Raw genomic sequence first — 20,773 nt, 5'->3', positions numbered from 1 at the left:
TATCGGATGCTCCACGACATCAACGGATAGCTCTGCGCTTTAATCAGCGGTCCAAGACGTCGTAGCGTTCAATTTGCTGGTACTTGAACTCGTCCGTTGCCGGGTCCACAAAAGACGCACTGCTCGGAGTCACTAATATCTGAGGAGACCTGTTCTCGCTGGGATTGTAATGGTGCTTGTGATGCGTCGCAACTTGTCTAGACTCCCTCCACCTTCGTATTGACCTATCTCGACCACGCTGCACCAACTCGGTCACGAGGACTGCCCCAAGCATAGCTTCATCCACTGCGAGCCAGCGGAGAATGCGACGCACGCGAAGGCTTCAGACGACCGCGACACCATCGTGGACATGAACCTGCCAGTCAAGCGCTTCGTTCTGAGTGTAAGCATTGCACTCGCCTTCGCGATTGCCTTCGCGATAGTTTTCCGGACGTACCGCATGGAAACACTCACGTACATATATGAGAGTGAATTCGGGGATGGCGAAACAATGTCGTCCAAGGCGTCGGCCGCCGTGGAAAACAACACAATCTCGGGCTACCTGCAGTTCATGGGGTCGAGCATCTTTACGGTCTTCTGCGAAGCGCTAATCTTCCCCTCTCTCGTCACGTACCTCCATAACTGCAGCTTGTATCATGGAGATCATCCAACACGTGTACACTCAGTCAACAAGGAACGCTGCATCTTCTGGGCCTCAAGACGGAGATCGTTTTCATGAACGTCGAATTTACCAGTGTCTACGTTGGAAAAGAGAGCATGGACACTCCTTCAAGACGCCTTACTACGTCCGAAGAATTACCGCTTCAGATAGAGCCGCAGTGGGTCATGGACTCCGAGACCGATGCGCTAGATTCTATCCTGCGGACGTCCGTGACGGGAATCACGACACCCTTCGAGTTTCAAGATTCCTGCAAATGCACAACCAAGACAACAAGGATGGACACCAACAGTGGGGGGGATTAGGCCGACGATGTGGACAGTGATGGGGCAGCGCGTTTGAAGTGGCCTGGTATTGCATGCATCGCAGTCGGGAGAAACTCTATCGCAGTTTACGTCATGGTACGAAGCTGCTTCTTTTCTCGTGGGTAAGTTTGGACTGCAACGTTTCGACTGTAAAACACATCCCCACACTGTGATTCCCAGCTTCGCCTGCGCACAGACAAAAATGGTTATCAGTTCCCTCTTACATCATAATGGGCACGTGCGAGCAAACCTACTAGTCGGCATAGCTTATGGTTAAGACTAAGATGTGCATGAAAGGCCCAAACTACCATGGATACCTCACACACGAGAACAATTGGCTGGCCTTGTCTGTGGAAATGCATGGCTGGTACAGCGGCTCAACAACTGATGTCCCATTGCTGAACATTCGCGTTGAGGGGGTATCGGATGCTCCACGACATCAACGGATAGCTCTGCGCTTTAATCAGCGGTCCAAGACGTCGTAGCGTTCAATTTGCTGGTACTTGAACTCGTCCGTTGCCGGGTCCACAAAAGACGCACTGCTCGGAGTCACTAATATCTGAGGAGACCTGTTCTCGCTGGGATTGTAATGGTGCTTGTGATGCGTCGCAACTTGTCTAGACTCCCTCCACCTTCGTATTGACCTATCTCGACCACGCTGCACCAACTCGGTCACGAGGACTGCCCCAAGCATAGCTTCATCCACTGCGAGCCAGCGGAGAATGCGACGCACGCGAAGGCTTCAGACGACCGCGACACCATCGTGGACATGAACCTGCGAGTCAAGCGCTTCGTTCTGAGTGTAAGCATTGCACTCGCCTTCGCGATTGCCTTCGCGATAGTTTTCCGGACGTACCGCATGGAAACACTCACGTACATATATGAGAGTGAATTCGGGGATGGCGAAACAATGTCGTCCAAGGCGTCGGCCGCCGTGGAAAACAACCCAATCTCGGGCTACCTGCAGTTCATGGGGTCGAGCATCTTTACGGTCTTCTGCGAGGCGCTAATCTTCCCCTCTCTCGTCACGTACCTCCATAACTGCAGCTTGTATCATGGAGATCATCCAACACGTGTACACTCAGTCAACAAGGAACGCTGCATCTTCTGGGCCTCAAGACGGAGATCGTTTTCATGAACGTCGAATTTACCAGTGTCTACGTTGGAAAAGAGAGCATGGACACTCCTTCAAGACGCCTTACTACGTCCGAAGAATTACCGCTTCAGATAGAGCCGCAGTGGGTCATGGACTCCGAGACCGATGCGCTAGATTCTATCCTGCGGACGTCCGTGACGGGAATCACGACACCCTTCGAGTTTCAAGATTCCTGCAAATGCACAACCAAGACAACAAGGATGGACACCAACAGTGGGGGGGATTAGGCCGACGATGTGGACAGTGATGGGGCAGCGCGTTTGAAGTGGCCTGGTATTGCATGCATCGCAGTCGGGAGAAACTCTATCGCAGTTTACGTCATGGTACGAAGCTGCTTCTTTTCTCGTGGGTAAGTTTGGACTGCAACGTTTCGACCGTAAAACACATCCCCACACTGTGATTCCCAGCTTCGCCTGCGCACAGACAAAAATGGTTATCAGTTCCCTCTTACATCATAATGGGCACGTGCGAGCAAACCTACTAGTCGGCATAGCTTATGGTTAAGACTAAGATGTGCATGAAAGGCCCAAACTACTATGGATACCTCACACACGAGAACAATTGGCTGGCCTTGTCTGTGGAAATGCATGGCTGGTACAGCGGCTCAACAACTGATGTCCCATTGCTGAACATTCGCGTTGAGGGGGTATCGGATGCTCCACGACATCAACGGATAGCTCTGCGCTTTAATCAGCGGTCCAAGACGTCGTAGCGTTCAATTTGCTGGTACTTGAACTCGTCCGTTGCCGGGTCCACAAAAGACGCACTGCTCGGAGTCACTAATATCTGAGGAGACCTGTTCTCGCTGGGATTGTAATGGTGCTTGTGATGCGTCGCAACTTGTCTAGACTCCCTCCACCTTCGTATTGACCTATCTCGACCACGCTGCACCAACTCGGTCACGAGGACTGCCCCAAGCATAGCTTCATCCACTGCGAGCCAGCGGAGAATGCGACGCACGCGAAGGCTTCAGACGACCGCGACACCATCGTGGACATGAACCTGCGAGTCAAGCGCTTCGTTCTGAGTGTAAGCATTGCACTCGCCTTCGCGATTGCCTTCGCGATAGTTTTCCGGACGTACCGCATGGAAACACTCACGTACATATATGAGAGTGAATTCGGGGATGGCGAAACAATGTCGTCCAAGGCGTCGGCCGCCGTGGAAAACAACACAATCTCGGGCTACATGCAGTTCATGGGGTCGAGCATCTTTACGGTCTTCTGCGAGGCGCTAATCTTCCCCTCTCTCGTCACGTACCTCCATAACTGCAGCTTGTATCATGGAGATCATCCAACACGTGTACACTCAGTCAACAAGGAACGCTGCATCTTCTGGGCCTCAAGACGGAGATCGTTTTCATGAACGTCGAATTTACCAGTGTCTACGTTGGAAAAGAGAGCATGGACACTCCTTCAAGACGCCTTACTACGTCCGAAGAATTACCGCTTCAGATAGAGCCGCAGTGGGTCATGGACTCCGAGACCGATGCGCTAGATTCTATCCTGCGGACGTCCGTGACGGGAATCACGACACCCTTCGAGTTTCAAGATTCCTGCAAATGCACAACCAAGACAACAAGGATGGACACCAACAGTGGGGGGGGGATTAGGCCGACGATGTGGACAGTGATGGGGCAGCGCGTTTGAAGTGGCCTGGTATTGCATGCATCGCAGTCGGGAGAAACTCTATCGCAGTTTACGTCATGGTACGAAGCTGCTTATGCGACGCACGCGAAGGCTTCAGACGACCGCGACACCATCGTGGACATGAACCTGCGAGTCAAGCGCTTCGTTCTGAGTGTAAGCATTGCACTCGCCTTCGCGATTGCCTTCGCGATAGTTTTCCGGACGTACCGCATGGAAACACTCACGTACATATATGAGAGTGAATTCGGGGATGGCGAAACAATGTCGTCCAAGGCGTCGGCCGCCGTGGAAAACAACACAATCTCGGGCTACATGCAGTTCATGGGGTCGAGCATCTTTACGGTCTTCTGCGAGGCGCTAATCTTCCCCTCTCTCGTCACGTACCTCCATAACTGCAGCTTGTATCATGGAGATCATCCAACACGTGTACACTCAGTCAACAAGGAACGCTGCATCTTCTGGGCCTCAAGACGGAGATCGTTTTCATGAACGTCGAATTTACCAGTGTCTACGTTGGAAAAGAGAGCATGGACACTCCTTCAAGACGCCTTACTACGTCCGAAGAATTACCGCTTCAGATAGAGCCGCAGTGGGTCATGGACTCCGAGACCGATGCGCTAGATTCTATCCTGCGGACGTCCGTGACGGGAATCACGACACCCTTCGAGTTTCAAGATTCCTGCAAATGCACAACCAAGACAACAAGGATGGACACCAACAGTGGGGGGGATTAGGCCGACGATGTGGACAGTGATGGGGCAGCGCGTTTGAAGTGGCCTGGTATTGCATGCATCGCAGTCGGGAGAAACTCTATCGCAGTTTACGTCATGGTACGAAGCTGCTTCTTTTCTCGTGGGTAAGTTTGGACTGCAACGTTTCGACCGTAAAACACATCCCCACACTGTGATTCCCAGCTTCGCCTGCGCACAGACAAAAATGGTTATCAGTTCCCTCTTACATCATAATGGGCACGTGCGAGCAAACCTACTAGTCGGCATAGCTTATGGTTAAGACTAAGATGTGCATGAAAGGCCCAAACTACCATGGATACCTCACACACGAGAACAATTGGCTGGCCTTGTCTGTGGAAATGCATGGCTGGTACAGCGGCTCAACAACTGATGTCCCATTGCTAACATTCGCGTTGAGGGGGTATCGGATGCTCCACGACATCAACGGATAGCTCTGCGCTTTAATCAGCGGTCCAAGACGTCGTAGCGTTCAATTTGCTGGTACTTGAACTCGTCCGTTGCCGGGTCCACAAAAGACGCACTGCTCGGAGTCACTAATATCTGAGGAGACCTGTTCTCGCTGGGATTGTAATGGTGCTTGTGATGCGTCGCAACTTGTCTAGACTCCCTCCACCTTCGTATTGACCTATCTCGACCACGCTGCACCAACTCGGTCACGAGGACTGCCCCAAGCATAGCTTCATCCACTGCGAGCCAGCGGAGAATGCGACGCACGCGAAGGCTTCAGACGACCGCGACACCATCGTGGACATGAACCTGCCAGTCAAGCGCTTCGTTCTGAGTGTAAGCATTGCACTCGCCTTCGCGATTGCCTTCGCGATAGTTTTCCGGACGTACCGCATGGAAACACTCACGTACATATATGAGAGTGAATTCGGGGATGGCGAAACAATGTCGTCCAAGGCGTCGGCCGCCGTGGAAAACAACCCAATCTCGGGCTACCTGCAGTTCATGGGGTCGAGCATCTTTACGGTCTTCTGCGAGGCGCTAATCTTCCCCTCTCTCGTCACGTACCTCCATAACTGCAGCTTGTATCATGGAGATCATCCAACACGTGTACACTCAGTCAACAAGGAACGCTGCATCTTCTGGGCCTCAAGACGGAGATCGTTTTCATGAACGTCGAATTTACCAGTGTCTACGTTGGAAAAGAGAGCATGGACACTCCTTCAAGACGCCTTACTACGTCCGAAGAATTACCGCTTCAGATAGAGCCGCAGTGGGTCATGGACTCCGAGACCGATGCGCTAGATTCTATCCTGCGGACGTCCGTGACGGGAATCACGACACCCTTCGAGTTTCAAGATTCCTGCAAATGCACAACCAAGACAACAAGGATGGACACCAACAGTGGGGGGGATTAGGCCGACGATGTGGACAGTGATGGGGCAGCGCGTTTGAAGTGGCCTGGTATTGCATGCATCGCAGTCGGGAGAAACTCTATCGCAGTTTACGTCATGGTACGAAGCTGCTTCTTTTCTCGTGGGTAAGTTTGGACTGCAACGTTTCGACTGTAAAACACATCCCCACACTGTGATTCCCAGCTTCGCCTGCGCACAGACAAAAATGGTTATCAGTTCCCTCTTACATCATAATGGGCACGTGCGAGCAAACCTACTAGTCGGCATAGCTTATGGTTAAGACTAAGATGTGCATGAAAGGCCCAAACTACCATGGATACCTCACACACGAGAACAATTGGCTGGCCTTGTCTGTGGAAATGCATGGCTGGTACAGCGGCTCAACAACTGATGTCCCATTGCTGAACATTCGCGTTGAGGGGGTATCGGATGCTCCACGACATCAACGGATAGCTCTGCGCTTTAATCAGCGGTCCAAGACGTCGTAGCGTTCAATTTGCTGGTACTTGAACTCGTCCGTTGCCGGGTCCACAAAAGACGCACTGCTCGGAGTCACTAATATCTGAGGAGACCTGTTCTCGCTGGGATTGTAATGGTGCTTGTGATGCGTCGCAACTTGTCTAGACTCCCTCCACCTTCGTATTGACCTATCTCGACCACGCTGCACCAACTCGGTCACGAGGACTGCCCCAAGCATAGCTTCATCCACTGCGAGCCAGCGGAGAATGCGACGCACGCGAAGGCTTCAGACGACCGCGACACCATCGTGGACATGAACCTGCGAGTCAAGCGCTTCGTTCTGAGTATGAGCATTGCACTCGCCTTCGCGATTGCCTTCGCGATAGTTTTCCGGACGTACCGCATGGAAACACTCACGTACATATATGAGAGTGAATTCGGGGATGGCGAAACAATGTCGTCCAAGGCGTCGGCCGCCGTGGAAAACAACCCAATCTCGGGCTACCTGCAGTTCATGGGGTCGAGCATCTTTACGGTCTTCTGCGAGGCGCTAATCTTCCCCTCTCTCGTCACGTACCTCCATAACTGCAGCTTGTATCATGGAGATCATCCAACACGTGTACACTCAGTCAACAAGGAACGCTGCATCTTCTGGGCCTCAAGACGGAGATCGTTTTCATGAACGTCGAATTTACCAGTGTCTACGTTGGAAAAGAGAGCATGGACACTCCTTCAAGACGCCTTACTACGTCCGAAGAATTACCGCTTCAGATAGAGCCGCAGTGGGTCATGGACTCCGAGACCGATGCGCTAGATTCTATCCTGCGGACGTCCGTGACGGGAATCACGACACCCTTCGAGTTTCAAGATTCCTGCAAATGCACAACCAAGACAACAAGGATGGACACCAACAGTGGGGGGGGATTAGGCCGACCATGTGGACAGTGAATGGGATAGAAATTCCGCTCCGGCACTACCTGGACAACCGTGGGAAGTATGGGATGACCAACGACTGAGATCCTGCCGAGATCTATTCAACTTTCCAGCAGGGTTGGTCGAAGCTGGGTCTTGCTAACGCGTCATGGGTGTTTCGACGACCCCGCAGTCATTCACCGGCCTAGGCCATGTCGTCGCGGGTAAGCTGAAGGCTGCTATGCCGAGCAACGCCCGAGTTGGTGACCTGGTCCTCCGACTTGAACACCGAGAACTGGGTGAAGACGTGCGCTTCATGAGTTTGATGAGGCGAGGCGGGTGAACGCCTGGACCGCCCAGGTGTATAGTTAGCGAGGCGCCCCGGGTGTAGACTCCCGAATAGGAACCGTGGATGTTGCCGCAGACTCACTTGCCGATGCAGGGCGGTGGGTGGTGCTGGCAGCGTACAGGTAGCATGATCGGTCGATAGCGCAGCTGTAGATGTCACTGTTGCAGTCTTGGCACGCTTTGTGGGGCTGCTGCTTGAGGAAGAGGTGCTCTTGGCCCGCTTGCTGTTCCTGGACATGATGGTGTTTCCTCTGTCAGAATGAAAATGGCCAGATGTTTTCTTTCGCGTGTCACCAGATATATTACGGTATGGCACTTGGTACTCCTATCAACACGATGCCATCCGTGCCACCACGAGACGACAAATGTGGCGTGGTATGGCATGGCGTGGCACATTTAGGAGCGGCCCTCAGCGCCAGTTCTAACCGCGTGCCATTCGTGCCATGCCATGTCAATTTTCATTGGCCGAGGACTACTAAGGTTTAGGTAACTGGTGCCATGGAAGTGCCATGCATTGGTGCCATGGCAATTGGTCGTGCCATGTACCATAATGGGGAAATTGCTTGCGACGGGCATCAAACTTCGCTCTGCTGGCATATACTACAGTTCATACACCAATTACGAACCCATGTAATCCGCTTTTGGCCGACATGGTGCTAAACTGTGCGTGTATACCACCAGTTCATCTCGCCATGGCGCAGGCTATTTCATTCGGAAACAGAGTGCCACGCAAAGTCCGTACCTAACTAGGCCTCAGAGTGGTTCGCGATCGCTCAAATGTAGATCTGCTTGCCTTCCTCCATTTTGTGGTACAGGCCGACGGACTCGACGGCGAACTCGCCGAACTTAATCTCTTCGCCGGTTTTGCCGATCAGGAAGCGTTTCTTGTAAATCAGGTTGGGGTAAATCTGCTCTGTCTGCCCAGCCACGAACTTTTCGGTGCGGGCATTGCTCCACGAGGAGGAGAGAGCCGAGCTCGCTCGTTCGGCAGCACCAGGGTCAAGACTGTCAACAACAACAGCACCGCGCATCTCGTCCAGGTACAGATATTTCCCACCTTGGTATTCGCCCGGAAGACCTTGAGTTGACGGGAATTTGTATCAGCAAGACTTTGGGTCATCAATGATGACCCCTTTAACCCCTCCAAACCGGAGCCCCAAAAGTTTTTTCATATGCAGTATGCAGCATAATTAGTCTTGATGTTTGTATATAAAGGGATCGGGTTGGCGGCAAGCGAAAGGCTGAGCTTTGCAAAAGTGTGTAGAACGGTGCTAAAACTGCTGTATACTGCATGTTGCTTGCCAACGCCACACACCTAAGCTGTATTATACGGGTTACCAAGGAAATGGACAGGGCACTACTGGAACAGAACACGTGCCCAGCGGCACTACACCTTGTCCTCATATTCTAAATTTCGAAAATCAAACTTCCCATACAATGAATCATATACAGGTTGGGGTGTCACCCCTAGCTGGTAACGCGATCATACGTTGCTGGTAAGGCAGTCAAAGGAAACGCCACTGCGCGTTTTTCGTTGTATACAAATATCTAATGAAGTAAGCATCCAGCATCAACAGCTGCTTGAACACGCGTCTAGCAGTGGCTCGATGCTCATAAACTGGGGTTGTAGGATGCAGGTCAAGATCGGCCTGCCCGAACATGATGCCGGTGGAGATGGACGTGCGCGAAAACAGGCGATTGAAGCTGCACTACAGTGGTAAACAGAGTGCTTACTGAACAAACAACACGCATGCAATCAGCGTTATCCTGCATTATATAGCCTAGCACAGGACAATATGCAGCTTAATCACAACGGCAACGTGCGACAACGTTTGCTTGACGCGGAGATCCGTGGAGTGTCAGGCAAAGCTCTAACGCCGTTGTACTCGGATGGTGTTGCCTTCAATAAGTTTTCCATGTAGGCATCACTCGGGCGACGTCTCAGCAGGTCGTAGCAGCATCACGTACATGGTTCTGGGCCTTCATGAAGGGACAATCGGACTTCGCCAGCCGCACTTGTCATGCCCGCCCGCAACCCGTCATGAACGCATGGGCAACTTTCACGTTCTGGTACTTGGTACTTTGTCGTGGTAAAAACACGAGCTGACATGCTACCCGACCATGGCACGACCGGGAATCCTTTCGCCTAAGAACGTATGCTGTAGGAACTAAGTCGACTCACGGAATGCTAGGATAAATATCGTTGTTTTTCATTGTGGATATACGCTGTTACTTGGAGGCTACCTAAACGGAATAACTCCGTTTCCGTTGTCATCTTGCGAACTAAGATGTATTTCCGCCTCATTGACACTCCGCGCAGTACGCAGATGGACCTTCATGTGATTCCTCACCAACACTTCATCGTTGCCCCCGGATGTGTTTGCCATCAAACTCAACACAGCTGCGGCCCATCTTTTCGTCATCCGGAGCGCAGCGAGGCTCCATGTCTTCAGCGAAGCCAATCGCGCTAGTCTCGGTCGTTGTTGTCTGCTAACAACTTGTTGATGATCCCGCTAGCCTTATCAACGGCGCCTGAACAGCGTGTTCAGGGTAATATTCAGTATAAGATGCAGCTTACAACACAGTATAGTACATCCATGCAGCTTAACATTCAACTTACCCGACTCGCTCAGCGCTGAAACCGCACTTGAATCATGATCAGTTGGTTGTGTCCACAGTAGCAGGGAGCTCTCAGTGGCAGCCGCGTAGCTCGTCCGACTGACGTCGGCGGCGGCAGCGATACGAGCACCACTAGTTGCACACCGAAGGTAGACTTAATCCGAGAAGAAAGCCGTAACAAAGTCGAAGGATGGGAAAGGGCTGTTGCTGGAGTATGGGTTCCAAGTCGAGAACTGCACACAGAGCACATAAGCGCGTAAGAGGTTTTTTAGCTAGCATAAACCAATGGAATCATACGAATTGCGTAGGAATCACCCAACGATTCATCGCCACGGACACATTTACGCCGTTGGTGTTGCTTGCGTCGCCTCCAGACCGCAGGTAGAAGTAGTGGTCGCCGAGCCCGTGTCCAGACTTGCTCCAGCAGGCTATCACCAGAGCGGTTAAGCTCGATCTTCCCCGCACAGCTTCTCTGTCGATGTGTGCTCCGCGCGCGCAAATTCTCGAATGAGGCCAGTTTTCTAAAAGCGGCGAGCGGCCAAGTGCTGAACCACTCGTTTGGAGTGTCCCAAAAGCCTCTAGTATCATATGCAAATCCGTTGCAGTACGGTGAACCTGCCAGATTCCAAATTTTAGATTTAGACAAAGTGTATGTCCTTTCCTATGTTGCAAAAGAAAGGCGCGAACAGAAACCCGATAATTTTAAACTTAAAGTTTGTATACCCTCGTGTCGGGGGAAAGGACACTCATACAAATTTCAAGTAATCGCTTAAGCTGAATATATTCAGTTTATGTGGAAAGGCTATGCTGCATTATGCAACATCCGGGTTGGAGGGGTTAAAGTGGTCAAATCAGAAAAAAAAATCCACCTTTTCCACTTTCTGGCGAATCTTAAAGGTGGAACAAATTTTGGTTAGAATGGCCAAAGTTCAAGTCAATAGCACTCACGATAGCTGTTAAAATGGCACTGACACAGTACCGATGCATGCCATACACGGCAGAAACTGCGAAAATGCCGTTGGAGTCGACGAATACGACTGTAGCGAAATATCCGTACTTTTGCTAGCTACACCCGAGGCAATAGCGAAGTTCACACGTTATAGCTCTTCAAGGCAAGCGGCATGATTCATCAACGCAAAGATTCATAGGTGTACTGCAAGGAAGCAAGACGGGGTTCCACGCACAGCCACACCATGCCGCCACGCGTATGCAGGTACTTGTATGCGGTTGCCGCTGTTGTCACTATAAGGTACGGTGCCAGTCGCGTGCAATCTGCCAGTTCCGTGCCACTTTAGCTTCAACCAATTAGAATGTCGTAAGTATTTTTAAAGAACCCTATTGGTAAAAAGTCTGTAAGCGCTACCAGCCAGTAAAACCCGCCAAACAGTATACGAACAAGACACATTTCCCGCCAGTTTGAGCTCAGTCTCCTATTTCCTGAAGCCTACAAACCACCCACCAACCCCGCAGCGACCACCGCGACAATGCCCGCGTACGAGATCGAAGACCTCAATTCTGCAGTGAAGCGCGTCCTCGCCGGCGACAGCGCCCGCAGTGTCAGCGACAGCACCCCAATTCCGTATCGGACCCTTACGAAATGGGTCGCGAAGGGGAAAGTGGGCATCTTCCGCGCACCTGTTCGTCATGGCCCGGCTCCGCTGCTCTCGAAAAAAGCGGAGGCATGCTTGGTCGAGTGGATTGTCGGGCGCCAACTGGTCGGTCACCCCGCAAGTCGCAAGGAGATCATCTTCAAAGCCGGCACCATGAGCTCCATGGCCACTGGTCAAACGGTTGGTGGCGGGTGGTACCGCCGCTTCATGGGGCGACACCCGATGCTGGCAACCCGAACGTCTCAGGCGGTATGCAAGACCCGCAACGCTGTGACCAAGAGCGATCTCGAGCAGTTTTTTAGCTCGTTGATCAAGGCTGTGGTCGAGAATCGTTTGGGCGCGTCTCGCGTGTTCAACATGGACGAAACAGCGCTTCAGACCAACAAGGGCTCCAAGCGTGTCGTGGCGGTTCGAGGCTCCAAGAACGTTTGGCACCAAGACGTTGCGCTCAATTTTCACCTCACGCTGGTCGCGTGTGGCAGCGCGTCGGGGTGCATGGTGCCGCCGCTTTTCGTGCTGTCGGAGTTGACAGTCAAGCTCGAAGTTCTAGATGGCTGCGCCATACCCGGAGCTGCCGTCACCACCTCGAGCTCCGGGTTCATGAATGGATTTCTCTTTCTTGAGTGGCTGCGCTTTTTTTCGGCTAGCGTGCCCAAGGACGTGCAGCGACCTCTTCACCTGATTCTGGATGGGTGCTCGTCTCATTACTCCGTGGAGATCATCTTAGAGGCAGCTCGGCTTGGCGTGCTTCTGTTGTTGCTGCCTTCGAACGCGACCCACCTGCTTCAACCACTGGATGTCGCTGTGTTTTCGTCGTTCAAGGCGAAGCTACGCCGCCTAATCGAGATCTACGTTGGCGAGACTGGACGCAATTCGGTCGACAAAGAGGAAGCCATCCGGATGGCAAGCGCAGCATGGGTAGGATGCAAGACGGGTGAGAACGTCAAAGCGGGGTTTGCTGGGTGCGGCCTTTTCCCTCCGTCCAAGCCTCGTATGGACATGTGCATCGACAATTTCCGGCGCAACGGGACCCCCGCATCTACGAAGCTGGCAGCGTGGCTCCGAATCAAGGAGGTCGTGCAGAAGGAGGTGCTCGTGCTACCGCCGTCCAAGAAGCGGGTGCGCAAGACAGCAACGGTCGCCGGTCGTCTTTTGACCAAGGAAACACTGGAAGCGATGGCACAACCGATGAAGAAGCCCAAGAAGGCAGCCAAGACGAAGAAGCATCCGATGGCAACGAAGGCGACGAAGATGAAGAGGGTACCGTCTCCGGTGTCGGAGCCTGTGCAGCTGCAGTTCCAGCCTGCGTCGAAGCACGGTGAGGCAAACCAGCAGGATAAAGTTGTGTGGGAGGCGATAGTTTAGTATAACCAAAGAAAAAAGCTTTTGCTGGGGCATTTTCCACCACATTGTCTTCATTGTTTTTGTTGTTTATTTCCTACTTTCTATAGTGATGCGATATCCCTCTGTATGCCTGGGCCCGCTGTGATGTCCGGTTTTTGAGATTTGACGATCTCAAACCGTTATCAGAAGGGGAACCCGACTCATGGTACTTAGCATGCTGGCGGTCAATCCGTTCACTCGGTGGCAGCCGTCGGTCGCTTTCGCAGTTCTGTGGCAGCCCCCTAATGCTCTAATTGACAGTTAGCCCACTAGTGTTTTGGTTGAGTTAATGCTGCCAGGTGGAATCGAACCACCGTCCTCTCGGTTATGATCCGAGGACTTTACCACTAAGCTATGGCAGCGCTGCCTCTGAGCACAAATCATACTATATTTATACACAAATCACATAATAATGTGTACCATATTGTGATATCGTATATCCTGTCTTATACGATTTCAAATGGGTGCAAATCATTTTGTACAGGTTGTTTCGGTGCTGTCATGAGAGCAAAAAGAGATTTGTCCCCCTTACAAAACCACAGATATAATGCGGCAGATAACTGGTCCTGCCGTGAATGGGTTTGCAAATAGTCAGCAGCTCCTAATTGAGCTCTCGTTTACTGTAGAGCTCAGTAAAACAGTCTGCTAACAGAAGAGATTGCGCTCTCTTCAGATATGCGTTTACATCTCAAAGCTAATTGCCCAATAAAAAGTTATGAGCAAAACAGTGAGCGGGATTACATTAAGGCACACAAGTGGCACCGTACCTTATACATTTGCGTATTTTGATCGATACATAACGAGGTTTGGAAGGGCCAGCAGGGGCATAGATATGATGCACAGCGAGCTCAGAGTCTAACACAAAGGTTGCTGAAGTATTTACTACAGACCTGCAATGTGTCTGAAGTATTTACTACAGACCTGCAATGTGTCTGCATCTTAAGGCTCGTACTTAGTCAGACGGTTAGTAATTATACTTGGATATTGTATGGATTCCTCTTTTTCCACTTCCTGGCAAGAAAAAGCGCCATTTTAACGCAAAAAGTGGAGAAATTGACAATTGCCACTTTTAAAGTGGTCTACTCATCATGATCTCCACCCCCGGCGCAGTATTCAAAACTCGAGCGTTTTGAAAGAGAAACAGCAGCGCTGACGCTGCCATTGTGTCCACCATAGCAGGCAACAGTTGCTTAGGCACAACCAAATAACGGTCACCATCTTCGAGCTGGTGGTGCAATACTTGGCAGGAAGCGCCAGTGTCGCACTCGTACGCCGCACTATCAAATCGTCACGAAAGTTGTACAAACGACAGCACCAACGAACGTTCAATCTCGCCCTGGTCATCAGAAACACCGGTGGTCTCCGCTGTTAAACCATACAGGAGACAGCTCCGCACTCTGCCGAAAGTGAGCAATTTCCCGACATCTGCATCATTCCGATCTGCTTGCGCGGCAGTCGCTGCCCCAACTCAGTTACGGCTCCAGTAGCGCACAAGTCATCTCACCGCAGACAACGGAGGAGTTGGTCGGGGCGCGCAGCGGCACTTTCAGTGTCATTACATCCATGTCCGTCAAGGAGCTCAGGGCCATCCTCTCAAAGGAAGCATCCAAAGAAGCTGTTTCAGCCAAAAGGAGTTCCGCCCCGAGGAGAGAGGTCAACCCCCCCTTCCCAAAAGCTCGCCCGTTGTCGATGGTGCTGTGCTCACTTGGCCACTGGAAGTTGCTCGTACGCTCTTGAGCAAGACAGATTTCCCTTGCGTCCACAACTCGTAAGCTGTCGTCAGTGGCATCACCTCGCTCAGCTGCACGTCTCTATCAGCATTCCCCGCACCAGGATACGCCACCTCGTAGCGCTTGGTCACTTCTTCTCGGTGCCAGCCGTTGCCGAACTCCGCGCTTCATTCCTGCAGCGGGAAACCGAAAGCCGCCTTCGGGGCTGCAGCAAGCAGTGACTGCGCTGACAGCAGCTCCGACTCCTCCGCGGTGCACCGCGACGTGTCCAGCGGCAGCATGGGGTCCACTCTCCTCTCTAGCGCCGTCTTCAAGATGGAGTCAGCCAGTCCTGTCCATCCTAGCTCCGTCACCTCCTGCATGAGAAACCTCGTGGCCGTGGCGTTGGTCGAGGAGTTGTTGCTGCTGCTGCTGGCTGGCTCCGTTGTTGTTGTCGTCCTTCTGGTTGGCCTGGAAGGCCGACATGGAGCTGATCACGGCCATCATGACCGCCGGGATGAAGATCGTGAGCGAGAACTTCTTGAACTTGCTCTGCCTCTTGGTGGCCGGGTCGTCGCCCGGGTACCAGCGCAGGTTGTGCAGGTACACGATGAAGACGGAGAAGATCTCCTCCACGCCCAGGCCCACGAACGACTCGACGAAGCCCATGATGAGACCGATGTACGAGTTGACCATGTCCGCCTTGTCCACGGGGACGTTCTTGTTCACCACGAAGCCCTCGCGCAGCCACGCGGCGATGGGGCGGCCGTGAGCACCACGAGCACGGCGAAGCGCTTCCAGCGCAAAATGATCTCGGGCCGCGGCTGGGCCAGCTCGCCGTACGCCACGTCGTCGTGGGCGTCGCTGTCGCTCACACTGTCCACGCGCAGGCGGCCGATGTTGTCCACCACCAGGTACGGGGACGCGTCTGCACGTCGCCGCGCGGCGGCCCGGGCCGCTGCCCGCGGCTGCTGGCCAGATGGCGTGCGGTGACTCGCACTCGAAGGCGTCGTCCGTGTACGAAGACATGCGCTCCTGCTCCAGCTGCCGACGCTCTTGGCTTCGGCTTGCGCGCTCCTTGACGGCCGGCCCATGATACTGCTGCTCCTCCCTCCGGACGTTACTTAGTCTTGGCATTTGTATGGGTCCGTAAAAGGCCGAACGTGCGATGTGATATCGCGGGTTTAGAGACGCGGTGCTGCGCAGCTGTATCTACATATATCTGGATGTGTTGTCGCCGAAAACAAGGATTGGAAGGGTTTGCGGGTTAACGTAGCGGCGACTGCAGAAGACTTTACCAGCAACTGGCTTCACCACGCCGCGCTTGCCGCTACGAACCTAGATGCAGTGGTGGCACCGATGCAGAGTATTCGCAGGCTCGGTGGCGGCAGCAGCGCGAACCCAAACGCACCACCCACATCAGGTCTGATTCGGATATATCGACTCTCCGTCAAGGCATGACGAGCTCAACTATTACATTTTAAGGGGTATGAACTCTATGATCAACCACTTTGGTGAACACGCCCAATCCTCTCAATCACACAACCCTCTCGTCCGTCATAAAGCCTTTGCATCACTTCCACCACAACAGCTCAATGGACCCGCAGCCGCAGGGCGGCCAAGGCGGCGCCAGTGGGGCCACTTCGCACTCCACCAGCAGCTTCATGCCGGCCTCTCTCCCCGCCGCTAGCGGCGACTACCTGCAGCAGAGCCCGACTACGGCCGAGGCGGCCGGCGACATGGCGCACACCAACGCGGTGGCCGACCGCAACACGATCGTGGACATGAGTCTGCGACTCAGCCGCTTCGTGCTGTGCGTGGTGGCGGCGCTGGTCTTCGCGTTCGGCTTCGCCCTGCTCACGAGCAACAAGAAGACGCTCACGCATGTGGACGAGAGCAAGCTGGCGGCCAACGAGACGCTGTCCGCGAAGGCGTCGTCCGTCGTGGAGGACTACAACACGCTCTTCGGCTACATCCTGTTCGCGGGCGGCAAGGTCTTCGAGGTCTTCTGCGAGACGCTCATCTTCCCCACGCTCGCCACGTACCTGCACAACTGCAGCCTCTATCCCGGAGACCAGCCGGCGCGCGTGCACTCGGCAGTGAAGGCGCGCTGCATCTTCTGGGGGCTCAAGACGGTGATTATCCTTATGAATGTCGGCTTCACGAGTGTCTACGTGGGTCAGGCCACCGAGGGGCCTGGCGCTACCTCCAGGCGACTTGTTGCGTCTGATGAGATGACGACTACACTGATCCAGACGGACGCACCGTTGCTCATCAACTCCGAGACCGATGCGCTGGACTCTATCCTGCGAACGTCCGTGACGGGCGTCACGGTACCCATCGAGTTTCAAGATTCCTGCAAATGGCTCAAGGAGAACACTAATGGTGAACATCAACGATGGGGAGCATGGTCCGACGACGTGGACACCACGTCTGTGAGCTTCAGCTTCCCGTCACACGCATGGAACGCAGCGCTGCTCTCTTCAAAGACCGCAGCGCCAGTGAATGCGATGGAAATCCCGTTCCGGGACTACCTGGCCAACCGCGAGAAGTTTGCGATGACCGACGACTGGGATCCTGCCGAGCTGTATTCAACTTTCCAGCAGGGAACGTCGAAGCTGGGTCTTGCTAGTGTGTCAGTTGGTGTTTCACCCAGTCCGCATTCGTTCGACGACCTAGTACATATCGTTGCTAGCAGGCTGAAGGCTGCTATGCCGAGCAACACGCAAGTTGGTGACCTGGTCCTCCGACTGGAACACCGAGAACTGGCTGAAGATGTGCGCTTCATGAGTTTGACAGTGTCCACTCCAGTCGAACCTGACAGTGACAGTGTGGGAACTACGCGCTGTGGATCTACCGGTTGCGTGCATGCCACGTCGACGAGCGTTCTGGATAAACTCCATATGCACCCAGGCGTGTCCATTGCAACATACGAGCATGACGACAACTCAGCCTTGGTCTACAGCGCCGGGAACCAGTACGTACAGGGCCTGGGGGCATCTCAGACTCCACACGAGGTGCTGACGCTGTCGATGGGCAAACTCTCGTGGCAAATAAGTCCACTGCACATTCGTCACGACGCGGCGTGTGCGGACGACGGCGATCAGCAGTGTCTCGGACTGAGTCTGCCATTCGCAACGGGTGACGGCGTGCTGCTAGTTGGCAAGGACGCCCTGGCTACACAGCACGTGACACAGCCTGTTGCTCTCGTGACTTTGCATTCAGCGGCGATCCCAGATATGACTCAACCGGGGGACGAGGCCCTCACGTCATGGCACCGACTCGTATCGGCGAACGGCATGCTCGTGCGCCCCAGTCGAACGGCCGATTGCGATCCGCTCGTGGACTCGTACCTAAATCACGTCGAGACGAACCACTTCTACCTGGACGGTCAGTCGTCGCAGGACATGTACTCCGCGGCGTTGTTTTACCTGGTGCAGCGTGGAGTTCCGACGTCTTACGCGGATCTCATGTCTCGACGGCGTCTGGCACTCTCGGCCGCCATGGCATCGAGCAGTTCTGGTTCAGAATCACTTAACGGAACTGCTGTTGCAACGACTGATATTGAAGTGAACGTTCCCACTGCGACTGCCTTGGTGACGTTAGCCGGTTGTATTTTCATCGTCGTACTCATGCTGTGCGTGGTTTACCTGCCCACGTCTCGAGTGAAGCTGTCGCCTGACACGACCCCCGCTGCGCAGTACGTGCAGATCTTGACGGACGACTTGTACCCGGACGTGGTGCACAAGAAGCGGTTGCGCTTCGCGAACGGTGACTGCCTTTTGTTCAACGAGTACATCGTCGATGCCATCGTGCTGCATGCCAAGCGCGACCAGACTAAGAAGATCTACCTGTAAGTTCGTAAACAGTTTGAACAGGCCATCGACCGGACAGCGAAATCGAGGCGATGATGAACGAGGATGCTAATATATTGGGTGCCGGGTGGTCTGTCGAGGACTGGCTCGGCTCAACGCGCACAAAATGACAGGAGTGCTTGCTCCAAGACGAATCAAGTCCACGTACTAGTAAAGGTTCCAAGCCAAGATGCTCCTCCGCCAACCACTCTGTGGCGCGTCACGGGTTCCATCAAGAACGCCTTCACCCAAATGGGATTGTACCGATTATTGGGGCACTATCTTGGCTACTACCAGATCTTCGAAAGTGAAGGCTCTGTGGTATGACGACCACACCCTGCGTGTTCAAGCGCTTTTTGAAGATATAAGTATTCAACAACTATTCTCCCTTCGTGGATGTTTACTTATGTTCTCGTTGCTGACAAATGCTTCTCTCTGGGCAAAGAGGCGTTGGCCTTCGAGAATGAATGCCGGGATTATATGATTCATGATCTTATGAGGTCGCCTTCTTCGTCTGGTCTTGGACAAAGCAGCTTCACCATGTTGGGTTTCTCTTTCACTGCGTGGACGTGAAGAGCTCTCGTCTTTGAAACACTGCTGCTTTTAATAGTGAAGAAGAAAAGGCACTCATATTCCCTTACCTTTGCAATTGAATCTGCAAGAACTCGGAGCAGTGTCTCGCCGTGGCAGCAAGTTCAGTTCAGGAATGGTGGAGTTAAGAGGTTCTGACCAAAAAACAAATCTTTCGTTTAAGGGTTAATGTCATGGGATCTTAATCGAGATAGGTATAAGGAGGTTCAAAGGATTGACGAGTTGCCGTTCACAATAGTATGGGTGCTTATACGAAGTTTTTCTTTACTAGCAATCCTACCTAGTGTATTTTGGGCTTATAGGACAGTGACGAAGAGCCCTGTCGATGAACTTCCTATCGTCATGGTCACAAAGCGGACTTGCGATCTGCTGGATCCGTACTTGTCGATCCAAGAGTCTACTGCAGCGTCCGTGTTGGGGTCCATCGTTGGCATGGCGTAGTCGACCAACCTCTCCGCAACATAGGTCACCTGCTCCGCGTCCTTCATGTCGATCAAGTCCGAGCAACTATGAGCAGCAAAATCCTCGTCGTCCTGGCACGGAATCCAGAACCAGCGGTCGCCCCAGAAGTCAACGTCTCCGTCGGCCGCGAAGCTGAACCCGTCCAGTTCCTCCTCACTCTCGCTGCAAGTCCACTCGTCTTCGTCTTCTTCGTCGCACATCTCGGAGCCGGAGCTGTCGGTGACGTCGTCGTTGCTGTACGAGAGGCAGCACTTGGTGGAGCAGGGCGCGAAGAGATCTTCGGCCCAGATCTCGGACGTCGCAGCCTCCAGCAGGAGCTCTGGCTCAGCGCTCCACCGCATCGCCCTGTCCAGCAGCGCGAGGGTGCTCCACGGGAGCCCCACGACCGTCCGGAAGGTGCGCGCGAGGAGCGCCATCGCCACTGTCGCGTTTTCGGTCGTTCTCTTGAGGCTGCTCGTGTCTGCTGCGCGTGATGATTGGGACTGCGCCGTGATCGCCGAAATTCTGAAGTGCCGCCGCTGCCTGCCAGCTAGCGTCGCGTCGCGGGTCTTCATCTCTCGTCGTTCGTGGGCCCGTGCAGCAGAATTTTGTCGAGAAAAACGGTTTGACGCGACACCTGCGGCAGAGCCACTCCACCGCTTCAACCACTTCAACTTGCACGGGCTCAAGATGGCTACAGTCTCTATTAGCGTGCGTTAGCGTGAAAATTTGACGGACGTGTCGAGGTCCTGCTGAGCTGGACAATACGTCCAAGTTCTCGCTCTCTCTGCCGTGGCAGGCATCGGTGGACGGACTTGAGCGATCCGTCCTCTTTGAAAGTAGATCGTCACTTGGTGTCGGGCTGGAGTGGAAAATATGCGCCGGATCTTACAGCGGGGTGCTCGGAGCCGCACCGAGCCCAGCGGGTCAGCGACTTGGAGCTTATAGTACAGTTTTGGCCGGTCG

General features: G+C 53.5%; 3 protein-coding genes and 1 non-coding gene across 4 annotated transcripts; 1 reads left to right on the top strand and 3 right to left on the bottom strand.

The window, feature by feature from the left end:
• Nucleotides 1-8,373: 8,373 nt before the first annotated feature.
• On the bottom strand, nucleotides 8,374-16,015 carry PHYSODRAFT_311575 (hypothetical protein; the record flags this gene model as incomplete). Its single annotated transcript, XM_009521727.1, has 10 exons — nucleotides 8,374-8,513; nucleotides 8,534-8,709; nucleotides 14,367-14,476; nucleotides 14,516-14,609; nucleotides 14,689-14,827; nucleotides 14,872-15,078; nucleotides 15,130-15,344; nucleotides 15,406-15,659; nucleotides 15,698-15,849; nucleotides 15,922-16,015. The coding sequence occupies 10 exons, from the start codon at nucleotides 16,013-16,015 to the stop codon at nucleotides 8,374-8,376; spliced, it is 1,581 nt and encodes a 526-aa protein (XP_009520022.1).
• PHYSODRAFT_t435 lies at nucleotides 13,503-13,574 on the bottom strand. Its single transcript has one exon. It is a non-coding gene; the product is annotated as a tRNA-Met (tRNA).
• A 525-nt stretch (nucleotides 16,016-16,540) lies between the features above and the next one.
• On the top strand, nucleotides 16,541-18,778 carry PHYSODRAFT_554800 (hypothetical protein; the record flags this gene model as incomplete). Its single annotated transcript, XM_009521726.1, has 1 exon — nucleotides 16,541-18,778. Exon 1 carries the CDS (start codon nucleotides 16,586-16,588, stop codon nucleotides 18,776-18,778), a length of 2,193 nt encoding a protein of 730 aa, XP_009520021.1. The 5' UTR covers nucleotides 16,541-16,585.
• An 884-nt stretch (nucleotides 18,779-19,662) lies between these two features.
• On the bottom strand, nucleotides 19,663-20,244 carry PHYSODRAFT_478286 (hypothetical protein; the record flags this gene model as incomplete). The annotated part of the gene is made up of 1 exon (XM_009521725.1): nucleotides 19,663-20,244. The coding sequence occupies one exon, from the start codon at nucleotides 20,242-20,244 to the stop codon at nucleotides 19,663-19,665; it is 582 nt and encodes a 193-aa protein (XP_009520020.1).
• Nucleotides 20,245-20,773: the final 529 nt, after the last annotated feature.

The sequence above is a fragment of the Phytophthora sojae genome (genome assembly GCF_000149755.1).
Source record: "Phytophthora sojae unplaced genomic scaffold PHYSOscaffold_2, whole genome shotgun sequence".
NCBI classification, from domain to species: Eukaryota; Oomycota; class Peronosporomycetes; order Peronosporales; family Peronosporaceae; genus Phytophthora; species Phytophthora sojae.
Note: the sequence above shows the minus strand (reverse complement) of the source record. Positions and strands in the feature narration are given on the sequence as shown.